Genomic DNA, 18,382 nt, shown 5'->3' on the forward strand with positions numbered 1-18,382 from the left:
GGAGAGAGGAGAACCTTCCAGAAGGACAACCATCTCTGCAGCAATCCACCAATCAGGCCTTTATGGTAGAGTGGCCAGAAAGAATCCACTCCTTAGTATAAGGCACATGACAGTCTGCCTGGAGTTTGCCAAAAGGCACCTGAAGGACTCTCAGACCGTGAGAAACAAAATTCTCTGGTCTGATGAGACAAAGACTGAACTGGGAGACTAGTCAGAATTGAGGGAAAGATGAATGCAGCAATGTACAGAGACATCCTGGATGAAAACCTGCTCCAGAGCACTCTTGACCTCAGACTGGGGTGATGGTTCATCTTTCAGCAGGTTAATGATCCTAAGCACACAGCCAAGATATCAAAGAAATGGCTTCAGGACAACGCTGTGAATGTCCTTGAGTGGCCCAGCCAGAGCCCAGACTTGAATCCAATTGAACATCTTTGGAGAGATCTGAAAATGGCTGTGCACCTATGAGTAGATTTATGAGGGAAAAAAATTAACTTACTCTATTTTGGAATAAGGCTGTAACATAACAAAATGTGGGAAAAGTGAAGTGTTGTCAATACTTTCTGGATGCATGAACCAAATGCTCAAAGTACTTTACAATGATGACTCACATTCACGTACATCAATGGAAGTGTGCACTTTAACCATCTGCTCCCCAAGAACAGCCTAGCCAGAGATCATCAACTGTCCAATTCCAGGTAATATACTAAAGTGGAGGTGCTATATACTAACTTGTCAGACTGAAGCTATCTTCAGAAACTCCCATGAATTTAAAAACTTTAAAAAGGTGGACATCTAACAGACCTGTTGCTTCTCTGAGGTCTTGAAAGAACTTCTGGTTGAAGATGAAGGCCACACCACTGATCTCCTCAACCTTTGCCTCTGCTGTGGTATTGCGGTTTATGAAGTTAGCCGTGATGGCGATGGCCAACTTGCCTCGGAACTCCTTCCGCCGAAACCCTGGGAGGTTAAGGAAGGAGATACTACATGAACTAGAGGGCAGAAATCAGGGAGCATAGATCCTAACACAAACCATATGAGAGTTAAAGTCAAACACAGCAAACCAATGTAAAAGATGGATTTCTAATACTGACCCAATACTGACCATGAGATTAACTCACACCCAGCTTTCACAACATATCAAACACTACCAAAGCTTACATTCTCAGATCTAATCTGACAAACAACTTTCTAGCTTGCGAAATATAGTTAAAGTAATTTGAAGAAGAAGAATCTTTATTTCTCATTGTTAGTACATACAACATTTGGCCTCTGCATTGATCCATCCGAATTAGTTTGATAAGTTCCAGAGGACCAACTTCAGGTCTCCAGGCACTACCTTAGTCAGAGACTGAATGGTGAACATAAAGTGCATGTTATTGGTGGTCGGAGGAAACCGGCATGCACAGATGCAGGATGAACATACTAATTGGAAAAGAATTTGGCATGGTCAGAATTGAACCCATGACCCTCTGTGAAGCAGAAGTGTTAGAATGATGACCTTATCTATAGCTAAAGAGCTAGATCTCTTTCCTGTTGTTATTTGATTATCTATGAAATAAATATTGTGGAAGCATAAAAACAAGACCTCCTTGCCCAAAAACTATTGTTTGATTCCTTGGTGTGAAATAACTGTTTCTATAACAAGTGGCCTATTTCTGCAGCCATGCCTCTAAGAGGTTTGGACTTTTTTGTGTGGACTCTGCATGTTCTCCCAGTGTTTGTGTGGGCTCCATATGCCTTCCTCCCACAGTTCAATGACATTTAGTTTCATGGCACATAGGGAGCCACTCTGCTGGTGACCCAGACTCGCTCTGTGTGCGTGCAAGCAATCCAGTGACAGAGATATGAAAATAAATCGAGTCAGTACAGTATGACCTTTAACTCATACAACCAAGAAGAATGTTTTCTTTGTTGCGCTTTGCAGTATTTTTAAAATGCTGTTGTTGGATAAGAGACAGAAATCTCAGAGGACAAAACCAGGAACATCAAGGAAGCCAGCCAAGAGTAAGAAAAGGAAAACTGAATACCAAAGATTGCTTTTTGCAAAACCTGCACAGCTCAACAAAAATGTTATGGCTTGAAGATGTTTTGTGTATGTAATTATGAATGTTTCATTTTGCAAGATTCACTGAGCTTTTTCTACATCCCTGAAGGCAAATGAAGAAGTAGAACCTAAAGTAGGGTTCAGCTACAAAAAAAACATTTTTGATTCCTTGGTGTGAAATAACTGTTTCTATAACAAGTGGCCTATTTCTGCAGCCATGCCTCTAAAAGTGTTAATACATGAAAGTATGAATGCATATAAATACTATTAAAGTGTCTCAATTTGGTGCTCATGTATGAGTTATGATGGCAACAACGTTTTGACTGTGACCTGCTTTTATCTGGCAGAGCAGGTGGCTCTGTGGGATAGGGGGTTGATGATCAATATATAGGATAAAGCTGAAGTCCAACTTGGGCTTCATGCTGCCTGTCTGTGTCCTTGGACCAGACACTTGATCCACGTCGCCTCAGTCCATTTAGCTGTAAATGGGCACCAGTCATGACTGGGAAACCAACCTGAGACTAGATGACTCACATCCTCTTCACCACACGGTATCCACAGACAGACACCAGCCTGACAGATCTTAGGGTCTGCAAAGCACTCACTCACTCTCAGCCTCATTATATTTATTAAATGTTGGATCTGTTCAGTAAAGCAAAGAGCTGGCTCCTGGTGACCACATAATTAACCTCTGTGCTCCTCCATTGGTTTACTGGTAGGATTTAGTACAGTACTTTGTGATGGAGTCTGCTCTCTGTTTCTCTGTTTGAGGTGCTGCTGCTAATATTGAGGCATCAATTGTGGCACTGCTTGCTGGATCCCTGGCTGAAGAAGAAAGATGCATACTTATCCAAGGCTCTTACCCAAATGGACACTGACAAGAACTTTGTATAGCAACCTACAATGGCCTTTATTTTAGACATCATTGTGTTTGCATGGCTGATCATGGGCACCACAATGGCTTTGTGGTTAACACTGTTGCCTCACAGCAAGAAGGTCATGGGAAGAATTCCCGCTTGTGGCCTTTCTGTGTGGAGCTTGCATGTTCTCCCCATGTTTACGTGGGTTCCCTCCAGGTGTTCTGGCTTTCTTCCACATCCAAAGACATGCAGGTTAGGTGGATTGGAAACTTCAAAAAAAAAAAAAGTCCATAGGTGTGTGCAGTGGTGGGCACAGATAACCAAAAAATTAACTTCGATAACAGATAATCAGATAACTGAAAAGTTATCTTTGATAAAGATAAATCGATAAACCACCCAAAAATGTATCAGAAGTTACAGATAACCGATAAATTCCAGTATTGTCTCTGGTACATTTGCAACTACTAATAAACTGAATTTGAGTTTTAACACCACGATCGTTTCTGGTAGCATCAAAAGCGACAACAAACCCAAACAATGAGCCCACACTTCTGTCTCTGAACATCTTGCCCCCTGCTGGAAGCTCTTGTTTACTACATGGCTTCCAGCACAGAAGCAAGCTGAGAGCAGCCATAAAGCCCAGCTCTCTACCAATCACAATGCTCCGGTCAGGCGGAGGTCTTGGAAAATAAAGCAGTGCTGACTTATGGTTTTGATTTATAAATAACATTAATACCAATAGAATAACTCCATTGTCAAGTCTGTCATTTGTACTAAGTTAAAATATACCATATATCTTTTAATGTTGAATAATGCACTAATTCTGAGGTTTTGTAACAAACACAGACACATCGCAAAGGATTCTGGGTAAAATGTGCCGGTTCAGTCTCTTTATGTAAACCAACACGTTAATGTGACATGTGTCGTGTGGCGGTGTTTACAGATAAATGTGCTTTTGTAAAATATTCCATTTTTTTATTTGTAAAAACAGGCATTTTTACGGAGCCCTGGAAGTGTCATTGCAAAATGTTTTGCATGTGGAGAGAAAGTGCACACGTTTTATGATGTTGTGAGCACATTTTATTATATTGTAAAATGTGTACTCAATATTGTCTTGACACATAAATGTTGGCTATTCACCCTATTGACGTTTCAAATCCCACAAAGCCTTGGAGAGGTCGCTGCGCTGCGAGATCTCAGTAACACTGAGAACTGCACTGAGACGCTCTGATCACGCTGCACTGTAACTGTACGCTGCATACAGACAACACCATTAACATCACAACATAAAACTATTTTTATATTGTGCCTAAAACTCTCGTGAATATATTCTCTGGGTTTATAGACATTGTTATTGTGTTTATTTTATGTAAACATGCGAGAATCACAGGCTGTCTCTCCGTTATTTTCCAACTGGAGCCGCTGTGAGCTACCTTAAAAAACTTAAAATCAGCTCAACTGATTTTAAGTTTTATAAATATTTGTAGCTGTTCAGTTTTATTTACCACATTATCAGTCTAAAAATTATCGGACAAAAATTTATCGCAAGATAATTAGTCCGATAATGGTTTTTAAAGTTATCTAAAAATCCGATAATGAAAACATTATCTTTGATAATTATTGGTTATCGGATTATAGGAACTGTGCCCACCACTGGGTGTGTGTGTGTCTATATGTGGCCCTGTGATAAACTAGCTTCCTGTCCAGGGTGTACCTTGCTTCACGCCCTATGCTGGCATAGGCTCCAGCCCCCCTGTAGTGATTTAGGCAGCGAGCCACCCAGCCGTCATTTGGATGGCCAATTTTCGAAAAAGATGGCCGAAAAAATAGTGGACAGCTTGCTCAGAGCCGTCTGAAATAGAGTAATGCCCGTTACGCTGCTGCCTAAAAAAAAATTACTCTGCAAATGGCCCATTACATTGTTTTCGAGGGTGTGGAGCAGGAGAATGATCATTTCTCTACGTTGATTGTGGACTATAGTGGTCCACAATCAATGTACCAGCATAAGCTGAGTGAGGAATCAGATTGTCTGAGTTTGAGACTGTCCTGGATCAAGACCAAGATTCAGTCTTAACAACTTCCTGGACTCAGCCATCAAATGTGTATGTGTATGTGGTGAAACAAAATGACCTATTAGAGACATTCACTTAGCTCGGCAGTGACATACAGGTCTCTGGGTCCTTGGCCTTTGATATCAAGAGGCGTCTGGGAAAAACATGTGGAGTCATGAGGTCACTGGACAGAGGTGTTTAGCAATACCAATATCTCTGCAGGAGAACAAAGGTCCAAGTCTTTCAGGTCCTGGTGCTGTCCATTTTGCTGTATGGTTGTGAGACTTGGACACCAACCAGTGATGTATGGCAATGCCTGAATGTCTTTGGTACTAGGTGTCTCCGAAGGATCCTTGGATACCGCTGCAATGACTTTGCATCAAATGAGTAGTTACGAAGAGAGACTAGGATGAGGAGTATTAACTGCATTGTGAGAGAACATCGGCTACAACACTATGATCATGAGGCCCATTTCTCTGTGCATGATCTGCACCCAGGTGCCTGACTTTGGAGAACCCCAGAGCTGGAAAAAGCCAAGAGGATGCCCATGTTTCACCTGCAGCAGATAAATGGTTATTTTAGAGATGTGGGAATGGGCCAGTCGTCTGCCTGGGTGGCTGCAATCCAAAACCCAAGGTGGTTCCGTGATGTTGTGGATGCGGCAAAGCACAGCACCAGCACATGCTCCCAGACTTGACTGTCACCTACAGTAGTGTTCAGAATAATAGTAGTGCTATGTGACTAAAAAGATTAATCCAGGTTTTGAGTATATTTCTTACTGTTACATGGGAAACAAGGTACCAGTAGATTCAGTAGATTCTCACAAATCCAACAAGATCAATCATTCATGGTATGCACACTCTTAAGGCTATGAAATTGGGCTATTAGTAAAAAAAAGTAGAAAAGGGGGTGTTCACAATAATAGTAGTGTGGCATTCAGTCAGTGAGTTTGTCAATTTTGTGGAACAAACAGGTGTGAATCAGATGTCCCCTATTTAAGGATGAAGCCAGCACCTGTTGAACATGCTTTTCTCTTTGAAAGCCTGAGGAAAATGGGACATTCAAGACATTGTTCAGAAGAACAGCGTAGTTTGATTAAAAAGTTGATTGGAGAAGGGAAAACTTATACGCAGGTGCAAAAAATTATAGGCTGTTCATCTACAATGATCTCCAATGCTTTAAAATGGACAAAAAAAAAAAAAAGACGCGTGGAAGAAAACGGAAAACAACCATCAAAATGGATAGAAGAATAACCAGAATGGCAAAGGCTCACCCATTTATCAGCTCCAGGATGATCAAAGACAGTCTGGAGTTACCTGTAAGTGCTGTGACAGTTAGAAGACGCCTGTGTGAAGCTAATTTATTTGCAAGAATCCCCTGCAAAGTCCCTCTGTTAAATAAAAGACATGTGCAGAAGAGGTTACAATTTGCCAAAGAACACATCAACTGGCCTAAAGAGAAATGGAGGAATATTTTGTGGACTGATGAGAGTAAAATTCTTCCTTTTGGGTCCAAGGGCCGCATACAGTTTGTGAGACGACCCCCAAACTCTGAATTCAAGCCACAGTTCACAGTGAAGACAGTGAAACATGGTGGTGCAAGCATCATGATATGGGCATGTTTCTCCTACTATGGTGTTGGCCCTATATATCGCATACCAGGTATCATGGATCAGTTTGGATATGTCAGAATACTTGAAGCGGTCATGTTGCCTTATGCTGAAGAGGACATGTCCTTGAAATGGGTGTTTCAACAAGACAATGACCCCAAGCACACTAGTAAACGAGCAAAATCTTGGTTCCAAACCAACAAAATTAATGCCTCGCAGATGAGAAGAAATCATGAAAACTTGTGGTTATACAACTAAATACTAGTTTAGTGATTCACAGGATTGCTAAAAAAGCAGTTTGAACATAATAGTTTTGAGTTTGTAGCGTCAACAGCAGATGCTACTATTATTGTGAACACCCCCTTTGCTACTTTTTTTTTTTTACTAATAGCCCAATTTCATAGCCTTAAGAGTGTGCATATCATGAATGCTTGGTCTTGTTGTATTTGTGAGAATCTACTGAATCTACTGGTACCTTGTTTCCCATGTAACAATAAGAAATATACTCAAAACCTGGATTAATCTTTTTAGTCAAATAGCACTACTATTATTCTGAACACTACTATATGTGCTTGCTCAGCGGGGTTGGTGAAATTAGACCTGAAGTGCCTTGGGGCGACTTTTCTTGTGCAAATCCGTCCAAGATTTTGGTTGTGAGAGCATTTGTATCCAATATGAAAGCAATCCCTTGAAGCATTAATGAGTTATCGCTGCAACAACGTTTTGACTGTGACCTAATTTTAAGTAGTTCACAAGGGTCACAGAGCCCTCACATGGAAACCTTTACAAGATTTTGGTGCAGACAGCATGCGTGCCCAAAAGCAAAGCAATACCTGTAAGCAAGACAAGGGGTGTGACAGATGGACATACGCAACTTATATGTCAATGTCCCGCTTCTGGAGGGCAAGACATGAAAAGCTAGTGTTGTCTGAAAAAGCTTACTGATGTACTAGCCAGAAGTACAGAGAGGGGTTTTGTTACTCTCCCTCAGTGTTTCATTACCAGTGTGACTATCTGAGGCCCAAACACTCCTGCAGGAAACAGCCAGATCAACAACTGCTCTCCAGTTTTGCCCTTAGGACCCCTGTCTGAAAATAAATGCATATGCAAAACAAACACACAAACCTGCATAAATACTCATTCACATGTGGTAAATTGAGTGAGGTCAGGCATTGAGCCACATGTGAGATTATAATCTCAACTGAGCTCAAAACATTGACGTTTGTGCCTCCAGTGTTAACTCTTTGACAAGAATCTGAGTCAGCACATGCATACTTGCCTGGTAGTGTGTTTCTTCGTCCATCCGCTCCAATGATGACATCAAACTCCAGCTCATTGACAGGGTGTGTCCTAGGGAGGACTTCAGCCCTCCACCCAGTCTCTGAGAAAATACAGCAAGTGTAATCACAAAAAAATGAATCAACACAGCCAGCACTTCAACAAAAACACAAGATCTCTTTCAGTTTTCTTCTAGCTGTGCAGCAGATGCTTGATTTGCTTACTTTCAGCATCTTGCTCTTCAAGTGGTTCAATAAGACCCTTGAACTCAACGTTGACATGGATCTCAATGCCCAGGAGGAGTGCCACTTTCAGAAGCATAAGCTGAAGCTGACGAATACCTCAAAGAGAAATGCATTAAAAATAAATAAAACTCACAGCATGGTGCTAGAGATATGAGAGAATCATCTTCTAAATCCATAGATACACATAGTGCAAACATAACTGGATAACCTGCATGGTATCTACTCACTGATATGATCGATAGCACCAGCACAGAACTTCCCATAGAACTTCTTGGCTCCAAGGCCCCTGAGGTCATGAATGGTAAAGGGCCAGAGATGCAACACGTTGTTCCTGGAGAAGGCATCTCTCTTCTCAAGGAGTACCACTTTGGCCCCCAAGAAAGCCAGTTCGATTGCTGTCCGTAAACCACATGGCCCCGCTCCAATAATCAGACACTTGGGTTAAGAGACAGAAAGGACCAGAAGACAAAGATAAGCGGTACAGACTGTAAAAAAAAAAAAAAAAAAAAAAAAAACAACACATGGAAATTAAATTAAAAATAAAATAAAAACACTTAAAAGAGCCATGTTGAAGAAAACTGATTTTGTTGATTTTTGTCAGTTAAGTACAGTCAGTTATCTGATCCATGATACAGTGTCTGGGGTATCAGCACTGCCACCAATGGGCCTCGAGGCCTGTAAAGGACTTATTTCTTCTTTAAGGTTAAGTACACTTTGTGTTTCCTCAATGAAACATCCAAAGTTCTACAATTCTCTCTGGCGGATTTAACTTGTGAGACATCTCACTATTGGTTGTAGCACCCCACACTCATGGTACACTGAAAAAGAGGCCAAGACCCTGAGTCAAATTAACAGGTGAAAACTGCAGTCAAACTTCATTCTTTTGTTCTAGTATGTGAAGTTTGTTATGTTGCAGCTATACCTTTGAGTTGGCACAGGCACGGCCCTTCTTGTATTCCTTATGGCTGGCCCTCTTGTCCAACTTGGCCCAGAGTGCCTTAGCTTTCCAGTAGTTGAGCTTGGACTTGAGTTTATGGTAGAAGACCCTGTACTCGCTAGGCTTAACATCCAGGTGGTCACACAGCTCTTGAAAGGCCTTGAGCGTGCCCTTGCACGTGGTCGCCTGAACAAAGCTGTCAAACAAGGCATGGGACCTGTTTACTCCTTCTCCAGGAGCTGCACCAGTGCTTCCATCCCCCATGGTCCAGACTCTCATAGGGCAGTCAGGGGGCCCCTTCACCCCTAGACAGGGGTCTCTGGGTCCAGCCCCAGCCCTGGAACAGTCCCTTTGCTGGAGGAGTCTAACTTCCAACCTCAGCCGTGCCCATTCTGTTTGTGAGAATAAAACAAAAAAAAAAACACAATGATAAAAATGAGTGAAGCATTTCAAATGAAAAACAAACATACCGTAAATGCACAGCAAGCAATTCCAGTCTCCCAAAAAGAGGAATATAAAATACAGTCAAATGCAACAAAAACAGGACTTCAAAAGCGTTTTTAGTGTCTGCTTATTCTCAGTAAAAGTGTAACAAAGCATGATAAAAAATCATTTAAATGCAAGTGATGAGCCGTCTTGTGAAGCTGAAAATATATTTCCTTGATCAGATCAGGTTAACTGGTCACCTGCACAGAGGTGGAGGGTATGAACGCTATAGAATGTACACCAGCATGGATTTTCAGAATACCACGCTTTCTTAGACATGCTACTATGGGAACTTCATCAAAGGAGAAAATTTCAGCACCTGGGCTAAATCTACTCCAATTTACATGAACAATAACTCAGATTGAGAGAGAGCCAGAACGACAGAGAGAGCATGACAAAGAGACAGAGAAGTGGCTGAGAGAAAAAGAGAAACATTGTGTATGGAGACCAACTGGTTTGAGAAAAACCAAAGCAACAGAAAACTAAACTTTTGGTAGTTATTTCACAGCGGTTATGTTCTAAAGTATAAATGAGCAAAACCACATTGCCACACAATCCTACAGAGACAATTTTCTGTGAATCCTTCTGCAGCACAAACTTCTTCCTCCTGTCTTTGTATGTGTGTGTGTGTGTGTGTGTGTGTGTGTGTGTGTGTGTGTGTGTGTGTGTGTGTGTGTGTGTGTGTGTGTGTGTGTGTGTGTGTGTGTGTGTGTGTGTGTAGATCAGCCCCACCCTCAGTGAAACAGACACAAAGCTGGAATTGGATGCACTTACAATACCGATGCACTGGGGGGGGTGCATAAGATCTGGCGCACCATACAGCCTTTATTTTCACACTATGCGGGCCTATTTTTGTAGCACTAAGTGTGGAACAGCCATGAATTTTGTAATCTTCAGTTACGAGCACTGCATCGTGTATGCTGTGTTATTACAGGTCAGCACAGTGGGCAAGCAGTAAACATGCTTGTCTTCCAAAAACTAGGCCACCAGTGGCCCATTCTCCTCATTCATCTGTCAAGAAAAGGTATCCAGGCTGCATAAATGTTATGCCAAACAAACCTGCAGCTCCACACCAAATCCACTGTGGTGACTCTGGGCAAAAATGAAAGAAGCCAAAACATTTTTTTAAACACTCGAAATGCACTTTTTTTATTGCATTTTTGAACAATAAATGTCCTTAAAACACAGCACTTCTGTACTGTGTGAAATATGCCCTCGTAACACCGTTAAGAGTACAGTAACAGCTGCCATGACAACTATTTATACTGAAATTTTCAGAAAATTGGATGTACCGTACAATGCTTCACAATATGCATGGCATAAATTTTAGGCCACACCACCCTAACCTCTACATTTAATCCATCCTAATAACAGCCACTAGGAGCAGTGAGCAGCCACAGAGCGGCTCTGAAGGACACACATCAATGTTTACAGACAGTGTCTTCATCAAACGCAGCCAAAGAAAAGAGGAAAAAAAAAAAGAGGCATGAATATGTTTTTATGGTTGGAGGAAACAGACTGAGGAAGTACTATACTTCCAGGGTGGCACAGCGACGTAGTGGTGAGTGCTGTGATAAGGTCATAGGGTCATACAAAGCCTTCCTGTGTAGATGTTAGTGCACAGGTCAATCAACCAAAAAGTGCTGAGCCAGACGTCAGCTCTACGTGATAAAATCAAACTGTATCACAGCCCCTCTAGTAGTTAGATAAACAGTCAGAGCAGCAAATGATGAAGCTCAGCAGGCCGTTTATGTTCAGGTCTTATCGGTTTCGGAATGGGTCTGCCAGCCACAGGAAAGAAACTGTGGTACTGGAATCACTACAGACAGGAAATAGTTTCTTCCACAACTCTATGCATCAAAACCCCCATCACTCATGATCTTGTATTAGCAGGACCAGGCACACACTACAATTTACATACTTCTTTCAGGAAACACAGACTGTGTTTTGGCTTGACAGAAGCCCATACTTGACCTCTTGACCCGAGTAAGTGAGCCAGTGGGAATTTCCAGCCTGGACATGACAGGGTTTTTTTTTTTTTTTTTTTTAACCACTACAGGCCATGGCTGCATTTAACACTTACACGGTCAATGTTGCTGCTGGTCTGGCTGATAAAAATATTCAGTTTGTGGGTACTAACTGATCCAAAGCTGTTGGGGGGGGGGGGCTGTTTCACCAACAGTCTAGTCTTTAGGGGAGGTGATTGTCTAGTAGTAAGCGTTGGGCTTGAGACCAGAGGATCCTTGGTTCAAATCCCAGCCTGACAGGAAAATCACTAAGGGCCCTTGGGCAAGGTCCTTAATCCCCTAATTGGTCCCGGTGTGTAGTGGGCGCCTTTTATAGCAGCACCCTGACATTGGGGTGAATGTGAGGCATTATTGTAAAGTGCCTTGAGCATCTGATGCAGATGGAAAAGTGCTATAGAAATCCAGCTCATTTACCATTTAACGTCTGATAATTCCTCATAATAATAATGACAATGATAATCCACATTCAAATAAACAGACCAAAGTGGAGGAAAGCTTTTTTTTTTTTTTTTTTCCATCTGCACTATACAGGCCCCTCGTATCAATCACTGTAATTGATGCAGAACACCTGTCTCACCTAACCTTGGACTTTCCGAGATCCACAGGGGATTCTCTATTCTTGAGGCTTTTAATGTTAAGCATCAGCAGAAAGATGTGACTTTGGCTGACAGCATCTGATTGGTTTTTTGAGAGCACGTCACAGGGCTTATATTGGTTGGAGTTTTATCGATCCTACAGCTGCTACAGATGTTTGATTTTTTTCATTCCTTTTTCTGAATACATAATGTACTGACGACTGTTAGGATAGATGGACCATTTCACCCAATATAACAAAAAGTGTTTCTGAACAGAGTTACTTACCCTAGCTTTAAGCATGTATTATATAATGGCTGAGTGGATTCTTGTCATTTGACTGGTGCTTTGTACGTCACATGACATGGATTAATTCATCCCATTTGTGTTGCATTGCATTCAGAGCGCGGCTTGGTTCCATTTAGAGTGCAAATTTGGTTCCATACATTTGGTACCATTGCACTCTCACGTGCATGCGCACGTGATCACGCATACACGCATGCGCACATCCTCATGCAAGCGCACACGCGCCTGTGCACGCATACTCGTGCGCGCGCACTTCACAAACACACGTGCGCGCCCACACATGCTCGTGCACCCACACGTGCGTACACACGCACGTACACACAAAACCAATCTACTGTGCTGCCTGGAGGTTGTTAGCAGAAAGAGAGAACAAAAGCTGGACTCATTTCTGACGTGATATTTTTTTGTTGTTGTTGCACTGAGCACATATACAGTCTTATTTTTGTTGTTCACACACGCACAAGCGCCAACCAGGTTGCGTGTGTGTGCGCGCGCAGGGGACATGACTCTCCTGAGACATAATTTGAGCTAACTGACACTGCTAATTCTTGTAAGATACACACACACACACACACACACACACACATACAAAACAAATCCACTGTGCTGCCTGTTAGCAGGAAGAGAAAGAAAACCTGGACTCATTTCTAACGTGACTTTTTTTTGCTGCACTGAAGATGTACAGCTGGACCGAGCCGGTTGCGTGGGCTTCGCCTCGTTGAATGGTATGTTCCAGCTTTCACCTCATGATATATTCGTACCATTGAACTCAGAAACATTCATTATTTGTAAAATACGAGGTCTGCGAGAAAAATAACGTACCTTTTTATTTTTTTCAAAAACTATATGGATTTGAATCACGTGTGATTACATCAGCCAACCTTGAACCCTCGTGTGCATGCGTGAGTTTTGTCACGCCTGTCGGTTACGTCATTCGCCTGTGGGCAGGCTTTGAGTGAGGAGTGGTCCACCCCCCTCATCGGAATTCCTTTGTCTGACTTCTTCCTGAGAGACTGGCGCTTTGCTTTATCAAAATTTTTTCAGAACCTGTGAGGCAGATCGAAGTGGACACCATTCGATAAATTCAGCTGGTTTTTGGTGAAAATTTTAATGGCTGATGAGAGATTATGCAGTCTTACTGTCGCTTTAAGGGACTTCCCATGGAGCGGGACGTCGCGCCGCGCTCTGAGGCACCGTCGTCAGCCTGTTTTGAGCTGAAAATCTCCAAATTTAAGCCTCTGTTGACCCAGGACGTTGTGAGAGAACAGAGAAGTTTCAGAAGAGCTCGGGATCAGCAGTTTATCTGGACATTCCACTGTTAAAGGAGATTTTGTAATGAAAGACGTGCGGAAGGATTGGTGCATTGACAGGCAGCCGGCGTGGCGCACCACCACAGGAATAACACCTCCGTGTTGATAACCATTTGTAAAAACCAGGCGGCTTTTGATGGCTTTCAGTAGAGTGAGTATCTGAGAAATTGTTTAACAGCTGGACATGTTCCAACTTGTCCTTAAGGCTTCCAACGGAGGTGTTTTTCCTGTGGCGCCTCGCCGGCTGCCTGCCTACGCGCCAATCCGTCCGCACATCTTTCATTACAAAATCTCCTTTAACAGTGGAATGTCCAGATAAACTGCTGATCCTGAGCTCTTCTGAAAGTTCTCTGTTCTGTCACGATGTCCTGGGTCAACAGAGGCTTAAATGTGGAGGTTTTCAGCTCGAAACAGGCTGACGACGGCGCCTCAGAGCGCGGCACAATGTCCCGCTCCGTGGGAAGTCCTTAAAGTGACAGTAAGACTCCATAATCTCTCATCAGCCGTTGAAATGTTCACCGAAAACCAGCTGAATTTCTCGAATGGTGTCCACTTCGATCTGCCTCACAGGTTCTGAAAAAATTTTGATAAAGCAAAGCGCCAGTCTCTCAGGAAGAAGTCAGGCAAAGGAATTCCGATGAGGGGGTGGACCACTCCTCACTCAAAGCCTGCCCACAGGCTAATGACGTAACCGACAGGCGTGAAGAAACTCTCGCATGCCCACGAGGGTTCAAGCTTGTCTGATGTAATCGCACGTGATTCAAATCCATATAGTTTTTGATAAAAATAAAAAGGTCCGATACTTTTCTTCACAGACCTCGTATTTTTGTCAAGTTCACACCAGTATCAGATTCTGATCTCTTACCAGACATAACAACCGAAAAGATCACATTTAAGAAAAAAAAACATGCAAGTCCCAAAATCAGATCATACCTATAACCCCCCCCCACACACACACACACACACACACACACTCTACATGTCCTAGGTTTGCTGTTGCCACCAAACACGGACAGAGTTGGCATTTGCCTGCTCTAACTTGCAGCTGTGTACTCGTTATATGTTTTTGTTGCTTTCTCGCCCCCAGGAGGAAGACGACGTTCACTCTCTCTGACATCTGTAACTCAGCTGTCCTGACTGGAACAGTTTTATGGGATCTCTTTTGTGACATTTCAGAAGGGCAACCTTTAAAAGGTCAGCTTTAGTAGATATTTTTATTACCTCTGCCAACACTGGAGGTGGTCATGTTTCCACCCCTGTTTGTTTGTCTGTCTGTTTGTGAACAGCCTGCAGCCCACAATTTTTCATATATCATGAAATTTTACTGAAGATTCATATCCTGATAGGCAAGAACTGATTCAAATTTCAAGGGCATAGGTCAAAGGTCAAAGTAAGGAAAAATCCCTATCCTTTAACATCAAACATTTAATTATATTGCACATTTACCTCAGCTATGATATCTTATTCAGCAAGCACAAAAAGCAGTTTACTCTCATTTTCTGTCCTGTACAATGATGTTAGCTCTTTAGCTTCTGATTGCTAACGGCATTTGCATTATAAATAAATGTGCCAATTACATTAATTTTGCTTCTTGTCACATGAAGTAGCAGCACCACTTTTTATTTCACAAATTTGACTGTCCCCGGTTGCTCTAGAATCACCAAAGCAGATCTAGTACAGGAATTGGTACAAGTTTTCTGCAGGATGCCCTTCCTAACACAACCCCAGTTCTATGTGGAGACACCTGTGGACAGCTCCTCGTATTCCCAAGCAGTCTCCCAGCTAAACAGACTTCTGAGACCTGACAGACTTCGGCATGATCAGTGCAAAGGCAAAATCACATGTAAACTTAAATGTTACATTTAAGTTTTTAGACAAAGATTTAAGATTTTCACTGTTGGATTAGGAACCAGAAGCCAGACATGTGTCATAATGAACATTTCTTTTTCTTTAGTTCTTTGTCAAAAACAAATCTGTCAGGTTTCCCTCTTGTAAACCTGACTTTTAGATGCAACTCAGCATCAGAGCACTTTGATTCATCCATTTTCACACAGATTCTGTCCAGGTTTGATGATCATCGTGTTAAGAAAATACTGATCTTTTATCAGTAGACTTCATGACAAAAACAGAGCCCCATTGTGCTACTGAATAGGAAATGTTGAAAAAACAAAAAACAAAACACAACATAAAACAAACATCACCCTTTAGTGATATTTGCCTTTGGGACATAGGCGTTTGCTGAGGACAGATGCAACAATCAACTTGGGAAATCTTGATAAACATGATTTAACACTTAATCAGTAAAACTATTATTTCTTTAAGAAGACAAGTAAAGTAGTCTTTGTACTTGACTATCCAGGGTGACAAGTCAGTCCATGGAAACCAGTGCACTCCCAGGCCCACTGGCAACACCTGATGAAAGCCCGCCAAGCACAGAACTCAGTAAATCTCCTTTTAAACACACGCCAACGCCAACTCCTCATTGCAGTGAAAAGAGGTTCTGCGGTTGGCTCTGCCTCACTTATTCAGGATCAGGGTTGAAGGTGCAGAACCAACACAGATGAACAGGGCCACATCCAAGACAGGCACATAACCATCTGCAAGCACTTGATCACGGTAATCTGAATTTTTAAACCGTATGAGATGTTTTTGCACTTACAGCAAGTAAGAAATGGGATTGTGGTGATATCTTATAAAAATCTTATTTTATTGTGTGCTACAGTTTAACAAGGTTTGATGTAAGAAAATGCATCTACATCACTATAGTGTAAAAGGGGGCGGGCACAATGGCTTATTGGTGAACACAAGGGGTGTCATGGACCACAAAACCCACGGTTAACATCGGATACAGACTTTAAGCCACAGATCGAATAAAAAAAGTAATAGGTACTGTGGTGTTGAGGATGGGTAGTGGTAGTGATGTGAGTGGCACTTGAAAAAAGAAAAGAAAATACCCTGAAATTTTTGTTCATGACCTTCAAGGAAATTTTGCAATTTGGTGCAATCTGGCGCAATTAAAATACATGAGAGGTATTTGTCAGTCTTATTTTCTTGCTCATTTAAGTAATAAAAAAGTCTATTTTCCCATATTGGTGAGATGATGGGCCTATAATACACAGTCTGTCATATGGAGAATGTTGTTGTCCGTCAGCTGCTCCTGTTTGTACTCAACACAGAGCAGCATTGGGATATGGCACCAGATGCCCTTCCTGACACAACTCCAGCTCCTCTTTCTATGACAAAAACTCCTGTAACAGTGGAATGTGCCGTTCATTTCCAAACTGGACGCTGACTAGCACAGGAATTGCGAAAGACGTGGACATCAGCACTTTTTCGGCACATTGAGACAGACGTGCGGAGGAATTCCGCGCATCGCGGTGGAGCCGCATGGCGCAAAGCAACGCCGTGATGAAGCCTCACAGGACATGTTCTGGCAGGTCCAGGCTTATCCACAATTTCTCGGTTAGTCACACGACTGAAAACCCACCGACAGCCGTCTGAAAGCCATCTCAAAACCGCCCTGTGAGACCAACACGGAGGTGGTTTTGTCCCGCGCCATGAACGGCACGGTGGCGCATCTGTCTGCTTTTCTTTCCATGAAAAAAACTCCTTTAACAGTGGAATGTGCCGAAAAAGTGCTGATGTCCACATCTCCTGCCATTTTTGTGTAAGTCAGACGACGTCCCGGATCAACAAAGCCTTCATGTTGGAAATGATGTGATTGATTCAGCCTGTCGATCGTCACTCGGAGCGCGGCGCGCTCTCAGCAGCTGTGGGCGGTCTTTAAACCGGCTGGAGCACTCCTTAATCTGTGTAATCCCCATAACATCGTCCCTGAAAGCCAACAGAATTTTCCGAATGGTGTCCACCTGGAGGTCTCTCACAGTTTCTGGAAAAAACTGATGCACCAAAGCTCCAAATCGTTCACACATTTATTCGCAATAAAAATCCGACGAGAGGGGTGGACCACTGCTCAGACAAAGCCTGCTCACAGGCGAATGACGCAACCGACAGCCGTGAAAAAACTCACGCATGCGCACATAGGTTCAAGCTTGGCTGATGCAATCATACATGATTGAAATCCATATTGTTTTTGAAAAAAATAAAAAGGTCCGATACTTTCCTGACAGACCTCGTACATACATACATACATACATACATACATACACACATATATACATATATATATATATATATATACACATATACACATATATATACACACATATACACATATATACACACATATATACACACATATACACATATATATACACACATATACACATATACATATATACATATACACTCAACAAAAATATAAATGCAACACTTTTGGTTTTGCTCCCATTTTGTATGAGATGAACTCAAAGATCTAAAACTTTTTCCACATACACAATATCACCATTTCCCTCAAATATTGTTCACAAAGCAGTCTAAATCTGTGATAGTGAGCACTTCTCCTTTGCTGAGATAATCCATCCCACCTTACAGGTGTGCCATACCAAGATGCTGATTAGACACCATGATTAGTGCACAGGTGTGCCTTAGACTGCCCACAATTAAAGGCCACTCTGAAAGGTGCAGTTTTATCACACAGCACAATGCCACAGTTGTCGCAAGATTTGAGGGAGCGTGCAATTGGCATGCTGA

General features: G+C 42.3%; 1 protein-coding gene across 1 annotated transcript in view; it reads right to left on the bottom strand.

The window, feature by feature from the left end:
* mical3a (microtubule associated monooxygenase, calponin and LIM domain containing 3a) overlaps positions 1 to 18,382 on the bottom strand; it is a 188,851-nt gene that overhangs the window by 89,584 nt on the left and 80,885 nt on the right. Inside the window, 5 exon segments of the mRNA XM_034177077.1 lie at positions 805 to 960; positions 7,847 to 7,948; positions 8,070 to 8,186; positions 8,318 to 8,525; positions 9,013 to 9,419. Of these exon segments, the coding sequence (XP_034032968.1) occupies positions 805 to 960; positions 7,847 to 7,948; positions 8,070 to 8,186; positions 8,318 to 8,525; positions 9,013 to 9,306 (877 nt within the window). The 5' untranslated portion in view covers positions 9,307 to 9,419.

This window comes from Thalassophryne amazonica, chromosome 8 (assembly GCF_902500255.1).
Source record: "Thalassophryne amazonica chromosome 8, fThaAma1.1, whole genome shotgun sequence".
NCBI classification, from domain to species: domain Eukaryota; kingdom Metazoa; phylum Chordata; class Actinopteri; order Batrachoidiformes; family Batrachoididae; genus Thalassophryne; species Thalassophryne amazonica.